Source organism: Mytilus galloprovincialis, chromosome 1 (assembly GCF_965363235.1).
Source record: "Mytilus galloprovincialis chromosome 1, xbMytGall1.hap1.1, whole genome shotgun sequence".
Lineage (NCBI taxonomy): Eukaryota > Metazoa > Mollusca > Bivalvia > Mytilida > Mytilidae > Mytilus > Mytilus galloprovincialis.
In genome coordinates this window covers 4,259,390-4,280,026 of record NC_134838.1, presented here as the reverse complement: position 1 = coordinate 4,280,026, position 20,637 = coordinate 4,259,390, and the positions used below count along the sequence as shown (strand labels likewise).

General features: G+C 33.7%; 1 protein-coding gene across 3 annotated transcripts in view; it reads left to right on the top strand.

Moving 5' to 3' along the window:
• Window positions 1-19,348, top strand: part of LOC143063480 (solute carrier family 49 member 4-like) — a 36,047-nt gene extending 16,699 nt beyond the window's left edge. For 2 of the 3 annotated variants that reach the window (XM_076235660.1, XM_076235680.1), the window contains exons 10-12: window positions 8,996-9,114; window positions 9,417-9,599; window positions 18,760-19,348. In XM_076235660.1, coding sequence (XP_076091775.1) covers window positions 8,996-9,114; window positions 9,417-9,599; window positions 18,760-18,956 — 499 coding nt within the window. In that variant the 3' untranslated portion in view covers window positions 18,957-19,348. Of the gene's footprint in view, window positions 1-8,995; window positions 9,115-9,416; window positions 9,600-13,361; window positions 15,355-18,759 lie in introns of those variants that run through there. The other variant, XM_076235669.1, reaches the window with a different exon arrangement.
• Window positions 19,349-20,637: the final 1,289 nt, after the last annotated feature.

The window sequence follows — 20,637 nt, the reverse complement described above, 5'->3', positions numbered from 1 at the left end:
TAGCATCTTTGTCATATAACAGGTTTCCCGATAATTCATCGTCGGTTTGTTGGGTATTTGCGGCCATTTTGACGTTGCTTTGGTTATCCGATTGTTTTCAATTGTTCCGACGTATAGTGACGTTATGACTATAGATACAAATTCCTTCTTGTTTTGCCTAAGTTTTTTGTAGAAAACGGTTTTAAGAGAATATGGCCAAATAAATCACACAAAGATCAGAGTTAATATCAAACGAAATCTTCTTACCGTTTTAAATCGTATATTTTAGTTGTTCGGCTGATTATAGTCAATCTTGTAGCGATTTTGTTCAAGAGCAAATTTTGCGTGCTGCTTCCTCAACAACGTACCGGAAGTCATCTTGTTTGGATATGGAAAACCATGCTCTACAATACAGTCAGTTACACCACTACACGTTACAACCACAAAAAAGTGTAATCATAGAGGTGGATAACAAATCTAGAAAAGCTACCAATCATAATTGTGTTTTTAACTTGAACAATCAAGAAATGCCAAATGTTACTAGTTCATCACATTTAGGTATAATTCGATCAACATCAAGAATGAAATCGGAAACACTTCATGTTGAACAAAACACAACAAAAGCACGTCGCACTGCATATAGCCTGCTTTCAGCCGGTTTTCACGGAACCAATGGGCTGGACCCAGTAACATCAATATCTATCTACAAAACATACATTCAACCAGTTCTCACTTATGGTTTAGAAATATTACAACCATTTCCATCAAACATGACTAAATTAGAGAAGTTCCAAAAATCACTACTGAAAAAAGTTTTATCACTTCCTCAAAACACCCCAGATCCAGCTATTTATATCATATCGGGTGTACTTTCAATTGAAGCATCAATTGACACAAAATGTCTAACCCTCTTCAACAATATATGCAGACAAGATGACAAATCTGTGGAGAAACAACTTGCATATAGACAACTACATATCGAATTAGACAGCAGTAGCAGCTGGTATGTTATTACCAAAAAACTTCTCTACAAATATGGATTTGGTGACATTTTTCAATTCTTGGATAATCCACCAAGTAAATATGAATGGAAAAAATTAGTACAAAAAAAGATAGATTCATACTGGATCCAAAGAATAACTCACGATTGTACATTCTATTCCTCACTGACTCATCTTAACTGTGATGCATTTTTACCGAGAAATTGCCATCCAATCATTGATCTGAATAATGACAACAATCCATCAAAAGGGGCATTATCAATAGGAATAAAACTTAAAATGGTCACTGTTACATACATGACACAGGCTAAACGTGCAAGCTTTACGAAGCACGAATCGCCGACGTGTAAGCTATGTGATGAAGACAACGAAGATATAGAACATCTGCTTCTTAAATGTAAAATTCTGGAAAATATACGTCACCCGTTTCTTAAACAACTAGATGACGTCTTGATAAAGGAAACAGCAATATCGTTTTACAACATCAAGACAGACTCCAGATTACAATTAATTTTGGACTGCTCGAAAATTAACCAACATCAGACAGATATCATTTTAAATAAGAAAGTTGAGCAGAACTGTGAACTTATATCTCGAAAACTGTGTTTTGCCCTTCATTCGATCAGAGCTAGATCGATAATTCAACAAAAAGAGAAAAAGAAAGTTAAATTAAAAATATAACAACTGTGATGTAATCAATCCAAAACTTATGATAATATGTAGTAAGCGTGGGTTCCACCACACTATACTACTATATCACAACTGAAAATGAACGAATATTATGAAAGCATAGTAAGCGTGGGTCACTCCACACTATACTGTACGATAAGACAATTAACGCCGTCAGTTAAAACTACGGTGAAAAGGAGTTCATTTCACACACCTATTTGGACTAGAAGATAAGCATCTAATCGCATGTGAATGGAACACTGTGTACAAAAAACTGTATATATTGTGTACATACAACTGTTAATATATTTTTGATGGTGGAGGTTGATTACTACTCCTATGGAGGTTGTCCTGAAGGACGGAAGAAGATTCAGCGGTAAGGTAAGGTAAGTTACTTTCCCCTTTACTTATATTCCGATATTCTTTAAGCAACTACTCAACTTAAGGTAAATAATAACCTTGATACATCATGACAAGCATTAGCAAACAGGGAATACATACAAGTACCAACCCTCGAACTGAAAATTTACGATACAATGACTTTGAGCTAAATTTAGATAGGGCGATTGCTCGGAAACTTCAAGCTGCAAAGCGCCAAGCAAATATCATCTATAAATTTACAGGGGGTGGTATTACAGGAGAAGCTGATGCTGTTTCCTTCGAACTATTAAAGAATGCCTTGATATACTATTATCAACAACTCAATAGTGAGAATAACAACATTACTGTAAAAACAGTACAAGACCAGGATAAAAAAAAGGTCTTGTTATCAGCATGATATTTCGTATGTACATAGACCAAACCCACATCTATACATTGTCAGTATACTACACAACTTGCCGCTTACTAGTCAATGGGAAAGATACAGAGAGGTTCATGAAAACCGACCTACCTAATATACATAATACCATCAAAAATGTAGTCCTAAATGGTAACCGAGTAAATCTTCAAACACTCAATAACCAATTAGAAGAACAATTGCAACAACTATCAAATATGAGGAACTCGCCAACAAACTCCAGTCAGGACTCTGGCATTAATACCTCCCATACTGCAGTCACAATTAAAGATACTGTAATATCTAAACAAAACAGGGAGACAATTTCTATTAAATGTGTAAAATGCGGACGTAACGTTCAGACAAGAGGGGTTCTTTGTACTACTGGTAAACACTGGATTCACTACAGATGTGACTATTTAAATGAAGATGACATTCACAAAATAGAAAATAATACTAGTGACAATACCTACACATGTAAAAAATGTACAGAACCATGTGTTAGTAAAAATAGAACACAAAATCTGATGTTAAAGCCACCTCCAGATATTGAATGTTTACACTCTGCAAGGGACATTCTAAACGAAGAGCTACAATTGGATTGCTGCATTTGTAATCTACAGATAGATGGTATTATTATCAACTGTGAAGTATGTACCTTACCCTGTCACCAAATGTGTATTACACGTAACAAAGAGAGCGATGATACAAGCATATGTACCAACTGTATAGGCAATATGGATCAAAGAACTGACTCGTCAAATACCAATGAACCAGATGTTGTTGATATTAGTACTCCAGCTACTCCGCTAAATGTTAATTCTATAAGGAATGATGACGAAGAAAATACAACTGTGAAAAATACATACAGTAGCAACAACACAGCTGTAACACAGAAAGAGAACATTTTAGAACCAAAGGAAATTAAACAAGCTGAATTGAGGCAAAGAGAGTCAAAGTTACGTAAGCGTGAGGAGGAAATAAAACTTAGAGAAAGAATGTTAGAAGAGACGAAGAATGAAAGAACATGGTTTCAATCTCACATACATAAATTAGAAACTAGAATCAAAGAGCTCGAGAGATCAAACGAGATATTACGAAAAGATGTACAATTAATACATAGAACGGAAAGCAGCAACCCGTCAATAGTACACACTAACCAAAATGATCAACATGTTAGAAGTACCCCAAAGGATAATAATTTCCTATTAAACAACTTGCAAGACAGAGTCTCCAACTTTATTTTACGTCAAATAGATACACAGTTATCCAAAATGGAAAGAAATTTTAACTTTGAAAATGAAAAGCTTGATAAATCACCACCTAAGGCTACACAGGCACCATCATCAGGTCAAAACCAAAATGTACATATACCACAGCAAAATAAAGCGAAAACATCTGTCCAAATTGATACATATATGAACTTTGAGGAGCACAACACTCCAATACTACCTAGAAATGGCCATCTACCACAATATACCGGCTCTTTTAATATTCAAAGACCAGAAACACATCATATAATGGGACAACCAATATATTTCCAACCACCTCCGAACATCAACCATCCGCCTCCGAACATTAACCATCCTCTAAAGAAACAAAATATACAGCCTCAACCTGCTCAAACCATGACCAACTCTAGTGCAAGTCAGGATTACCTAACGACAACTACCAATTCTTTTTTTAGAGATGAGTCGCATGGTAAACAGACTGACCTAACCTCTAGTCACCGAGAAAGAAACCTCTAGTCTTTCTCGGTGACTAGAGGTTAGGTCAGTCTGTTTACCATGCGACTCATCTCTAAAAAAAACAACAATCAAGATACTCTAAACATTCTATCGTTTAACTGTAAAAACATAAAAACTACAGGTCAATTCTTCCAAGAAATAGAGAAATCCATAGATATTATATTAATTCAAGAACACTGGCTATTTCATTTCGAACTAGAACAATTAAAAGAACTACACCCGAAATTAGTAGGTGTCGGAAAAGCAGTAGATTCAGATAACCCAATTGCGGCCTCTCATGTGCCTCGTGGATATGGTGGTGTAGCAGTGCTTTGGCAAAAATCAATAGACCGTTATATTAAACCACTGCCTGACGGATCAAGTAGATTACAATGAATCGAATTAGCCATAGATAAACCACAGATAATTATATCAGCATACCTTCCTACAAAATCCTCAAATGATAGCTACGACATATTTTTAGACTGTTTAGACCAGATTTACGAAATTGTACAAAAGTATGGTGGGACCCATGAAATTATAATCGGAGGAGACCTTAATGAAGATCTATACAATCCATCCAATAACAGCAGACGCAAACATAAACTCAACGATTTAATGGTGGAATGTAATTTGAAAACTAACTCTAAAGGCCTCACTTTTATAAATGTAAATGGTATTGATACATCTGAAATTGACTATTTTCTATATACTGATCCAAAGTGTGAACCATCGAAAAGACTGATTGATTTACCATCTAATGTATCAGACCATCATCCTATATCAATGAGAATTAATTGTAACATTACTCGAGAACAACAATCAAGGAATTCTGAAAAACAAAAACACAAAATTAGATGGAATAAGGTAGACAAATCTAGATATGAAGAGACTATCAGTAGAAATATTAGAGATTTTATAGAAAGGTTAAACTCCGATAAGGTTAATATAGAAGTGATTACCCTTCAAGCAATGGACCTCTTGTCGGATACTGCAAAACAGCTGGACCAGAAGAAAACGTATGGGAAAAATAAATTAAAACTCAATGTGTGGAACAAAGAAATTTCGGAATCATTAGAAGCAAATAAATTAGCATATAAAAACTGGAAATCAGCCGGTAGACCCCCAAATATTGATAATATACTTTTAACGGAAAAGACACTCACTAGAAAAAACTTCAGGACAGCCATTAGAAATGAAGAAATCAGAAGAAAGCATAACGAAAGAAATGACATTATTAATTACAATCAAAATGATAAACAGAAATTTTTTAAATTAATACGGAAACAGAGGCAAAATGGAAACACTTTCATCAATGATCTACACGTTGAAAATGAAATATTTGAGAGAAATGATATATTAAAAGGCTGGAACCAACATTTTAGTAAACTTGCAATTCAATCTGAACATCCTGACTTTAACTATCAACATTTAGCACTATGTGAAATGGATTATGTCTCTATAAAAAGGATAAGTGAACATTATGCTACCAGATATGTAGATTTAGACACTATCGAGAAAGCTATAAAATCAATCAATAAAGGAAAAGCTGAAGATGTATTTGGTATATCTATTGAAAATGTGTTATATGCCGGACAACAATTTAAATTATTTGTGCATAAACAGATAAATCGAATGTTCCAAGATAGGGTACTTCCTGACATCATCAAAACAGGGTTATTATCACCAGTATTTAAAAACAAGGGAGACAAAAACGATGCCAAATATTATCGTGGAATAACAGTCCTTCCCATACTTTTGAAGATCATTGAATTTATTTTACGTATAGACCTAAGATCTGGCTCTCTAAAATTACAGTCCATACTTCAAAAAGGCTTCACAGCAAATACATCACCTTTGCATGCTGCTATTATTTTAGAAGAAGTGTATAAGGAATATATGGACAAAAAATTACCTTTCTATATAGTACTATTGGATGCAAAGTCAGCTTTTGATGTTGTTGTTCTAAAAATGTTGTTAAGAAAAGTATATATATCAGGCACTGATCCATCATCTTGGCTACTGATTGATGAAATCCATAAGAACACAGATTCTCGAATAAAATGGTCAACCGAAATCTCAGAAAAATTTTCAGTTCTACAAGGAGTTAAACAAGGCGGTTTATTGAGCGCAGATCTATATAAGGTATATATCGAAGATCTTCTTAATACATTTGAAAATACTACATCTGGATGTGAGATAGGTGAAACGCTAATTAATGCAGTAGCATGTGCTGACGACGTAGCAATTGTTAGCGAAAACCCACATGAACTACAATACCTTGTGAATATTGCTGCACAATACAGTGAAGACCATCATTATCTCTTACAGCCACAAAAAAGCGTAGTTATACAAGTACAACCCTCAAACCGAAAAAAATCTGAGGATCCAGTAAGAATATATATAAACAACAATGCAATGCCAATTTCAGATAAATCTCCACACTTGGGCATCTTAAGATCAACAACCAGTCAAAAAACACAAGATGCTACCGTTGAACAGAACATCACCAAATCAAGAAGAGCCGCGTACAGCTTAATGTCAGCCGGTATGCATGGAGAAAATGGACTTGATCCTAGTACTGCTATTCAACTATTCAAAACCTTCGTACAACCCATCTTAACCTATGGTCTCGAAGTCATACTACCAACTTCAAAAAACCTACTTAAATTGGAAACATTTCAGAAGAAAATATTAAAACAAATTTTATCCGTTCCTATATCAGCTCCTGATCCTAGTGTTTACATCATGTCTGGCATTCTACCTATAGAAGCTCAAATTGATCAAAAATCATTAAATTTATTCAACAACATCTGTAACCAAAATGAAGATCATTTAGAAAAGAAAATAGCAAGGAGGCAATTAATAGCAAAAAATCAAGAAAGTAATAGCTGGTTCATAGCGATCAAGAGGGTACTATTCAAATACGATCTACAATCACCAATCGTACTTCTAAACGACCCACCAACAAAATATTCTTGGAAGAAATCCGTTCGTTTAGCAATTGACCATTACTGGAAAAATGCAAAAATACAAAAGAGCTGTACTTATAAATAGCTGAAATATCTTGGGACCTCGAACATTTCACCGGGAAAATGCCATACATTATTATCCATTGGAAATACAAGTGACCCAACTAGAGAAGCTGTCAGAATATCTGTGAAACTAAAGGTTATTACTGATACGTACATTTTACAATCTCATAGATCAAGATATAATCTAAATGAAACTCCTACTTGTAAATTATGTGATACAGATATCGAAGATCGTTCTCATTTTTTGCTTACATGTAAAATACTCCAATGCATTAGAGAAAGATATCTTAACCAAATCGATGAAATTATCTCTGATTTCTTGAACTTTAGAATGAGGAACATACCAACTGATGACCAACTACAAATTATCTTGGACTGCACCGTGTTACTTTCTCGGTATACAAGTGATAATACAGTACTTCAAAGGATAGAAGATTTATCAAGACAGTTGATTTATGCTCTTCACGTTTCTAGATATAGAACGTTGGACATTAAGAAGAGATAATTGTGCGTCTTTAACAGGAAATAAGTATATTGTTAGTGTGCCGGGAACATTTAGTGCTAATTTTACCGTGATCGATATTGTGTATATATATGTTGTATATATATATAGTGTATATAAATGTGGTGATGGATATTATTGACATTATTGTGATGACGGATTACTGTTGTCTGTAGATAGTGAAGAAGACAAATTGTACTCAATTGAGGTTGTCCCAACGTGGACGGAAAAAGAATACCAGAAGAAGAAGAAGATTCCTATCAAAACATGTTCGTTGTTAGAATAAAGTACAAAGAACTTCTGAAGGATTTGCCTTCAACTGCAATTATATTGTATGCTGGCGAAACAAAACTATCCATAGCCTCTGCATGTTTATGCACCTGTCCTGATTGATTGAGGGGCCTGTCGTTCAGCAGTTATCGTTTGGTAATGTTGTTCATTGGTATTTTCCCGTTTGGATATACATGATATATAAATTAGATCGTTGGTTTTCCTGTTCGAATTGTGTACGCTAATAATTTTGGGTCCTTTATAGCCTGCTGTTTGGTCTGTATCAAAGCCCTGTGTAAAAGGCCGTACTTTGACCTGTGTTTGTTATTTATATCAGGTTGAGAACAACCCTCCCTCAGACAACATGGTCAAGGGGTCATTTTACTGATGTAGAAAAGAAAATAGAAATACCAAGGATTTGTATAGTTCATCTATACAAAACCTTTGAAAACTTAGAATTTTGTACTCAAAAAGAGGAGAGTTGCATCATATTTTAAACAACTTTTTCTAAAAGAGGGGTCCACTTATTTTGAATAATATTAAACTGTTAAAGTAAATGTGTTAACATGGTTATAAAGTCCAGGAATATTACAAAATTCTTGGACATGTTTTGACCATTTAATACCAGATAGATATATAGTTCTTTGAGAAAATATGAGCCCTTTTGTGCAAACAAATATATTATAACTTATATTGATCCCTCATAAAACTTTCCCATTGTTTTGGGGTGACTATTACATCCGTCCCTTCTTTTTACTAAAATGTTGCAAACGCTTACCATGCCGATGCACCCCGTCTAGCCTTATTTGGAATTTTCTGTGACATTTTCCGTCTATTTAGGGGTGTTTGTTTCGTTTTCTTTGCCTTGATTGTTGTTTCTAACTCTATTTTAGAAATTATTTCATAACGGTAAAACTACTGTCACATTAATTATAATTTATTACGTATAATTCAGCAGATATATTATTTCGACATCTTTACATGAATAATATGATAGCTTGACTAAAATTATGACTGTTTTCCTTTTCTTTCAGGTTTTCCGATATATTTATGAAACATATGAAGTTATTTCTGATGTGTTTATTTTTGTGCGGAGGAGGTGCAATTGTATGGTTTACTCTTATATGTACCAAAGTTTTAGCGTTTTCTACAGGTAATATATAAACAGAGAAAGCTGGTTTTTGTACCGTTTTTTTTTTTAGTTTTCCAGTTGGGCAAAACAAATGCAGAGTAAAAAGAAAACAATCTGAACTGTTGCTAGAAATCTCAATCAATAGCAAATTAGAATTATTCATTAGATTCAACGACACAGAGATTCGTGACTCAAAGAAGTTACAAACAGACAAACTAATAATTTGGTCTATACACTTGTTATGGTCTTTAGTATTTGCTTTTTATGACTCATTTTCGATCTGAATCTTACATCTTTTACCATTCTATTTTCTTAATTTTCAGTTCAGTTATACTCCTCCAGTATTTTAGCAGGAATGTTTGTGAATGGTGGAATAGCGTTATTTTATGAACTTTGTGCTGAAACGTCATACCCGGTTGCAGAAGGTGTAACTGGAGCTTTTTTAACTATTTTAAACAGCACTAGTGGTACTGTATTACTGTTTGTTCTACAGATACCTGGAATAGGTAAGGAAACAAGCAAATAAATTTAAAAAAAAGTTGCCATGTTAATCAACTTGCTTTACCTATGCCATAATGTACGTATGGTTGCATGCAGATTGAGTTACTATGAGTGGACGCAATATATGTTACAAACGTCTAAATGTCATGTGTAACAACTCTACGAATGACAATATATATATATCGAAAAATCAAGGCTAACACCAAAATTACTGTAACATATACTTTGATTCGAATTTCGCCGAACAATTTAATTTCTGCCTCCCTCAGCGAAATTAAAAGCCATGCATTTGTGGTCATTTTTGACATCTTAACAACTCTGCATACACTGTGACCACAGGCACTCGTCTCAGAAAAAAAAATCCTATATACCTTTATTTTTCGTTAGACGAAATAATTACGATTGACATACTTGGGTAGAATTGCTACGGATGATTCCGACAACAAAAGTAGGCGTGTTATACACCATTATGAAGATAAATCAATTTACGACATAACAAGTTTTAGCGGGTTGACAGCCGAGAAATCGCCATATAACGGAATTTCGACACCGGCTGACATTTTTCTAAATCGCGAGTTGAGTACCTTGTGTTATATAAAGGTATATAGGGGAAAATGTTCTGAGACGAGTGCCTTTGACGTTGACAACCATATATAACACTCGGCCAACTAGACAATATTTTTAGCTCACCTGGCCCGAAGGGCCAAGAGAGCTTTTCTCATCACTTGGCGTCCGGCGTCCGTCGTCCGTTGTCGTTAACTTTTACAAAAATCTTCTCCTCTGAAACTACTGGGCCAAATTAAACTAAACTTGGCCACAATCATCATTGGGGTATCTAGTTTAAAAAATGTGTGGCGTGACCTGGCCAACCAACCAAGATGGCCGCCATGGCTAAAAATAGAACATAGGGGTAAAATGCAGTTTTTGGCTTATAACTCAAAAACCAAAGCATTAAGAGCAAATCTGACAGGGTAAAATTGTTTATCAGGTCAAGATCTATCTGCCCTGAAATTTTCAGATGAATCCGACAACCCGTTGTTGGGTTGCTGCCCCTGAATTGGTAATTTTAGGGAATTTTTGCTGTTTTTGGTTATTATCTTGAATATTATTATAGATAGAGATAAACTGTAAACAGCAATAATGTTCAGCAAAGTAAGATTTACAAATAAGTCAACATGACCGAAATGGTCAGTTGACCCCTTTAGGAGTTATTGCACTTTATAGTCAATTTTTAACCATTTTTCGTAAATCTTAGTAATCTTTTATAAAAATGTTCTCCTCTGAAACTACTGGGCCAAATAAACCAAACTTGGCCACAATCATCATTGGGGTATCTAGTTTAAAAAATGTGTGGCGTGACCCGGCCAACCAACCAAGATGGCCGCCACAGCTAAAAATAGAACATAGGGGTAAAATGCAGTTTTTGGCTTATAACTCAAAAACCAAAGCATTTAGAGCAAATCTGACAGAAGTAAAATTGATTATCAGGTCAAGATCTATCTGCCCTAAAATTTTCAGATGAGTCTGACAACCTGTTGTTGGGTTGCTGTCCCTGAATTGGTAATTTTAAGGAAATTTTGCTGTTTTTGGTTATTATCTTGAATATTATTATAGATAGAGATAAACTGTAAACAGCAATAATGTTCAGCAAAGTAAGATTTACAAATAAGTCAACATGACTGAAATGGTCAGTTGACCCCTTTAGGAGTTATTGCCCTTTATAGTCAATTTTTAACCATTTTTCGTAAATCTTAGTAATCTTTTACAAAAATCTTCTCCTCTGAAACTACTGGGCCAAGTTCATTATAGATAGAGATAATTGTAAGCAGCAAGAATGTTCAGTAAAGTAAGATGTACAAACACATCACCATCACCAAAACACAATTTTGTCATGAATCCATCTGCGTCCTTTGTTTAATATTCACATATATACCAAGGTGAGCGACACAGGTTCTTTAGAGCCTCTAGTTTATGGTTTCCGTAAGTCAAGTGATGCTTTCTTTCTTCGGGTTTATAATGCAGTGCACATGATGTTGATGGAATATATTATGAGTATATATAAATATTTTACTTTTTCTTATCAAAAGAAGTCTCTTTGTTACAAGGAAAAATCAAAATAGGAAAACATAAGACCGAGATACAAACAATACGTACTACCATGACAACAATTGGTAGATACAAGCACATTTCAATACAAAGCTAGAGTGGCATACGGTGATTAAGATAAGATCTTTTCTTAATGGACACAAAAAGGTCATAATTCAGTAAACAATACTAGTTTTATGATTTGATGAAGTAACACACGAGAATTTAGTAAAACAAGACATACGCTTGTGGAATTGTTTTATTGACTTCTTAAAAAAATGATATCAATCAAATCAAATCAAATCAAGTTTATTGTACAAAAACAGGCCTCCAGCCCACGGTACTTTTATAAATTCACAATATAATATCAACTACAGTTCAATAATAACATATATTAAACAATACAACACACACAAATTACATTTGTATTACCAACATATATATATATATTTATTAATGTTCAAAATGTTTTTATAAACTTGAATTTGTAATAACTTTATTTATTTATTAAGTATATTCATTTTATCAAGTCATAGTGACAAAACTTCTTCTTTACAGCATTTAGCTTTTTTCAAAAATACAGCCAGATTTTTCAAAGTAATTAAATTTTCTGTTATAAAAAGACAAATTAATGTGTTTCTGTTACAATTACTTTGGCACCTTAATGGTAAAACATTTCGCCTTATATCAGCCAAAATTGGACAAACTAGTACAAAATGGAATTCATCTTCTATTTCATTTGTATTACAAATTTTACACAACCTATTTTCCCTTGGTTGATTTTCATGTCTACCTTGTTCTATAGCTAGCTTATGGTTTGAACATAAAATTGAAAAAATTTCATATCTAAGGTCAAATGACAGTTTCTGTATATTTTCATTTATACAAATACAATCCTTAACTTTTGAATAAAAAGCACACTTTGATGAGTTGCCAATATAATCTGACCAAGTTTGTAAGTTTATATCTGTAAGTCTCTGTTTAAATAAATGTATAAACAGTTTTGCATCTCCTACACTTGATTTTCCCATACAACACCAAAGCCATTTGAAAATAAAAGTCTTTGCACTTTAGAACACCAATTAAAACGTCCATGTTTATTCATCTTTAACATCATACGGTAGCATAGTTTTGGAAGTCTGTTATCATCCATGCATTTGTAAGTGTAGAAAATACTTAATAGGTTTACATGCATAATTTATAAATAGTTCATGACGGCCATATTCACCTCTTGCTATGTGATTATTAATCTTTTGGCCCATTCCTAGTAGCCATTTACAAAATTTATTTTGAACAGTTTCAATGTCTTTCACTTTCTCTGTTCGCCATAATTCTGCACCATAATAAAGAATTGGAGCAACCATAGAGTCAAATAACTTAAATCCAAGATTTATATCTCTAGTTCCAAGTTTAAACATACAATGTTTTATCATGTTCAGAGATTTTTTACACTGCATTCGTAATGTTTTGCAACAGTAAGTCCATTTCAGTCTATTGGAAAAATATATTCCTAAATACTTATAATAACTGACAACTTTTTAAGGTTCATTATTGAAGTACCACTTCTCGTTTTTAGATAATTTACCTCCATTTTTAAATACAACAATATTTGATTTGTCCATGTTTATAGTCATATTCCACTTTTCGCAATACTTTTCTAAATTGTTTAATCTTCTCTGTAGGTCAACTGGTGTATCAGCTATAAGCGCAAGATCGTCTGCGAAGAGTAGAAGCATAACGTTATGAAAGTTCTCATGTATAAAGATGCCATTTCCACCACTGTTCTCAATTTCAGTTGCAAGTTCATTTATATGTACAGTCCGCCAAAAGTTAAGCACCGCCTATTTTTATTGCATTGATTTTTTTTCAAATTTAAAAAATCAGTTATTCCTCGAAAAAAAGAAAACAATCATATAGCAATTTTTCTAATGTATACCATACACAAACCACAAATATAATTTTGGTTACTTATGAAGGTTCTATGCATGTAGGTTTTTCGTTCAAAGAAATAGTGTGAATTACACAATTCAGAAACGGAATTTAAGTTTCACTGTGATTTTATTTTTTTACAACAATTGATCACCCAATATCATTAAAATTTTCTACACATAATCTTTGGTATGTTCGGCAAAATTAATGTCAATATTTAAGTCAATAGCATGTGTAACAACATCTCTTCCAGTACAGTTTCATAACACGACATATCATTCCCGGTACAAGCCTTCAAAACTTTAGTTGAGGAAATCTGTTGCATTAAACAACAAATTCCACTTTTAAATCAAGAAAATATTGTGAAGGTGGATCTCTGCGATTGAGATTTCCATCAATGGCATCTCATACATGTTTGATAGGGTTTATGTATGGAGACATGGAAGGCCAAAAAATAGTGTAAATGGCTTGTTGCTCTTTGCACTCGGTTAAAATCCTTGCCCTGTGTGGTCTAGCGTTGTCGTCCATGTACAAGCCTTGAAGTGTCTTGGCAATGTTGACGCAAGTAGGGGATTATTAAAATGAGGGACTACAATGTTTTAAGGCACCAAATCGGTGTATGAATGTCCGTTTATGTTACCCTGCAGCATATGCATACCCAGCTTATAACGGTATAAGAAGCAACCCTGTATTGGAACACCACTAGCACTGAGTGCAGTCCTTGTGCAAACATTGTTTTGTTCATAGGCCGTTTTGTTTCCCCGCGAAATTCGTATTATGGCATCTACTGGCAGTAAAAGAAACTGACTCCCATCTGACCAACGAGTGTTTTATCAGCTTCTCCATTGAAACCTGACGGTAGAGTGCCTTCTCGCAAGTACAGGTCTCTATACACAACGACTTGCTCTTCGGTTGCCTCTATGAAGTCGACGGACCAATGTACGAACACTAACACAACCACCTGGAGAAACAGTGTATTTGTAAACGTGCAGATGACCTTTGTTAAGAGGTTGCTTTGACTGCTTTATCGGAGTTCATTCTTTTAGGTCGTAATGAATTTTCTTAGTGTATTTTAAAGGTAATTCATAACACCAAACACTAATATTTTTTTCGAAATAGTTAAACAAATATTGCCAGTTATACTTCGGTGGTGCTTAACTTTTGGCGGACTGTATACATTGCAAATAACCATGGACTTAAAGGACAACCTTGTTTCACACCAGAATTATATGTAAAAGTTTCTGATAATCCATCAGTTGTTTTCACTTTTGCTTTAACATTGCCATAAATATTTTGCAACAGCTTTAGCATTCTACCATGTAAATGTTTACTTAACAATATATAAAAAGCTTTGAACGATTGATGTCATCAAAGGCTTTGCTAAAATCAATGAATGCACAGTACAGAACACCCTTTTTCTTTGATAAATATTTCATAATAATACTACACAGTATGAAAATATTATCTATTGTAGAATAACCACTGCGAAAGTCAGCTTGTTCTTCTATTAAATGCTCGTTCAAATCTGACCATAATTTTAATCTATTACAAATAACACCCATAAAAATTTTACTTATAACACATAAAAGTGATATACCACGATAGTAACCACAATCATCCCTATCGCCTTTTTTGAACAATGTAATAATAATAGCAGTAGACCAACATTCTGGAAAAACTCCAGTGTGAAATATTTCATTAAATAATTTTAATAACACTGGTAGAAGTGTTGAAGATAAACATTTATAAAATTCCCCTGATAAACCATCTTCACCTGGTGATTTATTATTTTTAAGTTTTTTTATTTCACTTAAAATTTCTTCACTAAAGTCTAGTAATATCACTGTCTAAATATGAAAAATTTTCATCAATACATAAATCAAATTCAGTATTATGAGTTGTACAAAATTTTCAACAAATTCAGAAAAATTTACATCTTTATCTAATATTTCAGGGTTCAAAAGGTCAGAAAAATAAGTTTTCCATTCTTCACTAGAAATATTTGACCTAGGTATATTAGATTTTATACTAATACCTGATTTTATCAATTTACAAAATTTACAAGACTCACCAGTTTTAGTAACTTTACATAATTCAGTTTTCTTATTCTCTTTGTGTTGTTTTTGTTTAGTTTCACACAACTTGTTAAACATTTGTTTCGTTTTAACATATTCTTGTAGTATGTCAGCATTGCTAGTTGCTCGAAAGTCATTTAATAATTTACACTTTTTTCTTTTCATAGACACACATTCTGAGTCAAACCATTCCTGATTGTTAATAGCACGTTCACTGCTTTTATTATAATATGTTAATAAACCTGCTAACTTCTGTACAAATATTTTGCAAGTGAGATATTAATGCATTGGAAGCGTCATTATGGCACCCTCAACGGAGTTGGAGTGACATATTGTTATTCTACGTTTCTTTTTTTCCTTAATTTTCTTATTCTCCTTCCACACATTTTGTCAGTCGTGTTTCTCGGAATCCTAATCACCAATGTTGATGCTACTTTACTATAATGAGGACCCCATGTAAAGTTGTGCACCTTGGTATGGAATGGTAAAAGATGGCCGCCGTTTCCATGGAAACAGCAAAAATGCGAAAAAAATCAAAGTGTTCCAAACTGGAAGATACTCCACAGGAATGATAACTGGCATGTGCTGATATGCAGTTTGACTTTGGAATTTTCAAAATTGCTGCCGATACCATGGAAACAGCTAAAATATCAAAAATTCTAACTTTTTTGTTATAAGACCCAACTGAATGAAACTATTTGAAAATGTTACCCAGTATGCTTAGATGTCAAGACAATATTTGGAAAGTCCAAAATAGCCGCCGTTGTCATGGAAACTAGGGGCAAGTTTTACATTGACCCTAAGGGAAAATGCATAAAATCAGCAGTTTCTTAACGAGTATTTCACTAAAGTTAATGAAACTGTATTGATATATAACATGACATGTGGCAATGAGATGTCTGCTTTCAGATTTTTTTTAATTATCCACTGTAACCATGGAAACAGCAAAAATGTCAAAAATTTCAAAATGCTCTGAACTTAATGAAACTTTACAAAAATGATAATTTGCATGTGTAGATGCACTCTTTGACTTTGGAATTTTTAAAATGGCTGTCGCTCACCTGGCAATGGGGGAACGAGGGTGCCATCCGTTATTGCTAGCAATTACAAATCTAGTTTGTATTGCTGTCTATTAATTCTAAAATATCATTTAAACCTGCTAAGGAAGTTGGATTGTCTATTAGATCTTTGCACACCTGAGCTTTGTTACTGTTCCATTTAAATCGTATCTGTTTCTCATTACAATATTCTTCACCATTTTCAACATGTCCTATAACTGGAATATCTAAGCAACAAGAAATTGGTAAATGTTTATAGACAAATCAACAGAAAGTACCCTTAAATGTGATATCCATCTGAATATGTTATAGCTTGAAATAATATAATCAATAACACTTGCACCATTTGAACACATATAAGTGAATTCACCATCTATATCATTATGTTTGCGCCCATTTAATATATATAAATCCTTTGCACAACACAAATGTATCAATGAGCGACCAAAATTATTTGTAATTTTGTCTTTATTGCTACGCTTACACTGCGTAATATATGTCTTTGAGTCGTGATCGTTGTTTATTATGTATTGAAGACCAGGAATATAGTTGGGTTTATCTTCTGTAACAAAGTCATCTAATTCTGAAGTCCTAGAATTAAAGTCACCCGCCAAAAGTATTTCACAATTATCATACAATGATTCAACCTCAAAAAGCGCTTCTTCAAGAATATCAATACCATTTGTAGTGTTCTGATTACTATAAAAAAAAATAGAGTTCTCTGGGGTATATAAATAAATACCATTATAATTGTTTTGTTTTCAGAACAAAATTTAAGTAGAACCATATCTTTAAAATGTTTCAAGATTTGTATAACTTTATATTTTGTAATAATATTTTTTCTAACCAACACTAATACACCACCTGAAGCTTTGTTGTAGACAAATTGATCATTTACATCATCCCTTCGTAAATTTAACGGACGCCATCACGAGTTGGTTGACCGTTATGGAATAACCGTTTCACAAATGATATCGGATATGTTCCTTACGTCGTAACTACAATCCCCTTCCCTTTCATGAATGTGACCTACCGAATTATACTATTTACCGGATTTGTTATCACATAAGCAACACGACGGGTGCCGCATGTGGAGCAGGATCTGCTTACCCTTCCGGAGCACCTGAGATCACCCGTAGTTTTTTGGTGGGGTTCGTGTTTTTTATTCTTTAGTTTTCTATGTTGTGTCGTGTTTGTTTGTCTTTTTCATTTTTAGCCATGGAGTTGTCAGTTTGTTTCAGATTTATGAGTTTGACTGTCCCTTTGGTATCTTTCGTCCCTCTTTTACACGAATACTTTCGTAACATTCAAAATCGCAAAACGTATTTACAAATTCATCCTCTGTTTTTTGAAACGTTTCTTGAAAGCTAATAACATCATGATTTTCTACTATCTCATCAACAGACTTCTTGTCACGATATAACTTAGTTTTTAGACTTTCAATGTTCCAAGACACAATTTTAATTTTGTTCTCTGAGGAGCCGGGTTTACATTTAAAATAATTGTCTTATGTACAGTACCGTGAGCCTTGACCACATCCCTATTTTCTTTTGACTTTTTGTAGGTCTTGAGTTTCTTCGTCAAAAGTGTACAGTTTGCTATCGATCAAAAGTTTATCTTGACGCATCGAAACTTTACTGCCATTTTCCCTTGCACGTAGAAGGAATGGGCTTAAATTTTTCCTTGCAGTTCGCACACTTGGTGTAAAATCTTTGTTAACTCTATAAGTTTGACTTTGTTTGAGAACATCTTTTGCCGTTTTCAAAACTAAGTTTCTGTCCCTGTAGCTTAAGAAACTAACAATTATCGGCCGTTTTCTTTCTGTTCCACGGACACGTTGTACATGTTCAATTTGTACATTTTCAGCAAATTCTTTACCCAGTTCTAGTACGGAATCTAAAAAAAAGCATAATTTTCATTTCACACTCTTCCCACGACTCTTTTTTAGTTGACGATTTATTACTAATATCTTCGAATACACTGCTTACATCACTGGATTTATCATTTTTGTATTTCAGGGACATCCTGGGTCAATTGGGCAGTCGTAGGAAGTATAGGTGCTGGACTTGTCTGTTTAATAATCTTCCCTGAGAGATACGGAAGAACAGATCTGGATATAGCCATTCGGAACTACACTGATATGGTTATAGATGTACCAGATCTAACTGTTGACAACCCTACTACAAACCAACCTGATGTTGGTCATTGTCAATGAACTCTGTTTTCATCTGTCGTTTATATCGATTTTGCTCTTATCATAATTGCCAAGAATGTAACAAGTACAGTGTGGTGTAGGCCAGTTTTGCCAACCGATTATGTCAGTCCTGCAATACAATTGAAGATAAAAAACATTTTATTTTGTATTGCAGGAAACACTAAACCATCAGACAACCTTGCATTGAAAAATGACCAAGGAAAAATGCAAAAATGATATATATTATGTTCCCATCAACTCAATAATTGGATATGAAAGCCTGTGTTCCTTTATAACACAGTCATTAGTACTCTGGGTAGGGAAGTCGTGATTGCATTTTTAATTGTTTATTTATGAAATGTATGCGTTCTTTTTTTTTATATTATTTTAAACAATAAACACATGTTCAATTATTAATTTATATTGCGCATCTGGTGCAAGAAAATTGGTACCGTTAATTTTATTATATATAGTTAATCTTCAGTAACTGTAGCTTCATTATCAGCGCATCAATTTTGTCTGGCTTAGGATTTCTTTAGCGTCTACAAAATACTGACCTGAGTTTTGAACTCGGAATTATTTGTCAGAATGCAATGGAAGAGCACATAAAACTACTACACCACTACCAATTTTCCATGTACAATACCAGCAAGTACAATATACTCATCGAATGAAATCCATAGTTGGTAATGTCGGCTCTGAATTAAGACCTTATATTTCCATAGTATAGATACGAATGGCAAATGCTTGTGCTAGTTGACACTGTTCACTAGATGGCTTGTGCTAGTTGACACTGTTCACTAGATGTACTCATGCCTTAAAAAACTTTTAAACAAACCTTTCCAAGTCTTTAAAATTAAGACTAGAATGTTGTATGATTGATGAAACAATCATCCATCACTGACCAAAGGACGGGGATGACTAACTAATTCTCACACATCGTTATGCCTTTAACAATGAGCACAACCCATGCAGTTTCTTTGTTCTACCAGGGGTGCTATGAGCCGAATCACCCCTACCAGATCACCCCAGCTGGAGTTTCCTTGTTCTTCATGCTTTCCTTTGTTCTAAAAATTTGGTGGGAATGTTAAATCTACAATAAAACTTAGAAATATTTATTCGGATAAGACTAACTTTCCGGCCATCGGGGTGATCTTACACTGCCACACCGCGTCCTCGTGGGATAACTATTACATATTTGATATTTAGTAACGAAAACCTTGTCCGACATAGATTGCGGTCTCTGTTAACGTTAACATAAACTTGGTCATACCAAACGAGTTGGAAAATATAGTTATGTTCAATATTTATTAAGTCTTTTATTTTTAAACAGAGCTTTCTGTTGAAATTCAAACTATCTTGGAAATAGCTATTATACAATCATATTAAAGATAATAACTCCATACTTAATATTATATGCAGTTAACTATTTTAGTGTGTAAAGATTTCTTTTGATGATTAAGATAAATTACGTGTTTTTGATGGTCCTTTCGTTATCACAAATTACTTTAAAACCTTACTAAATTCTTCCAAAGATAGATGGATTTGGTTGTATCTGTAGAAAAAGTATTCCGGGATATCTGCATCATCATTTAAATTCCGGAAAATTGGAAACAATCCAGGTTAACTTATCGATCCTTTAAATAAACTTATTCGAAAAGGTTACCAATTCAACACTGTAATACGATCTTTGAATATTGTT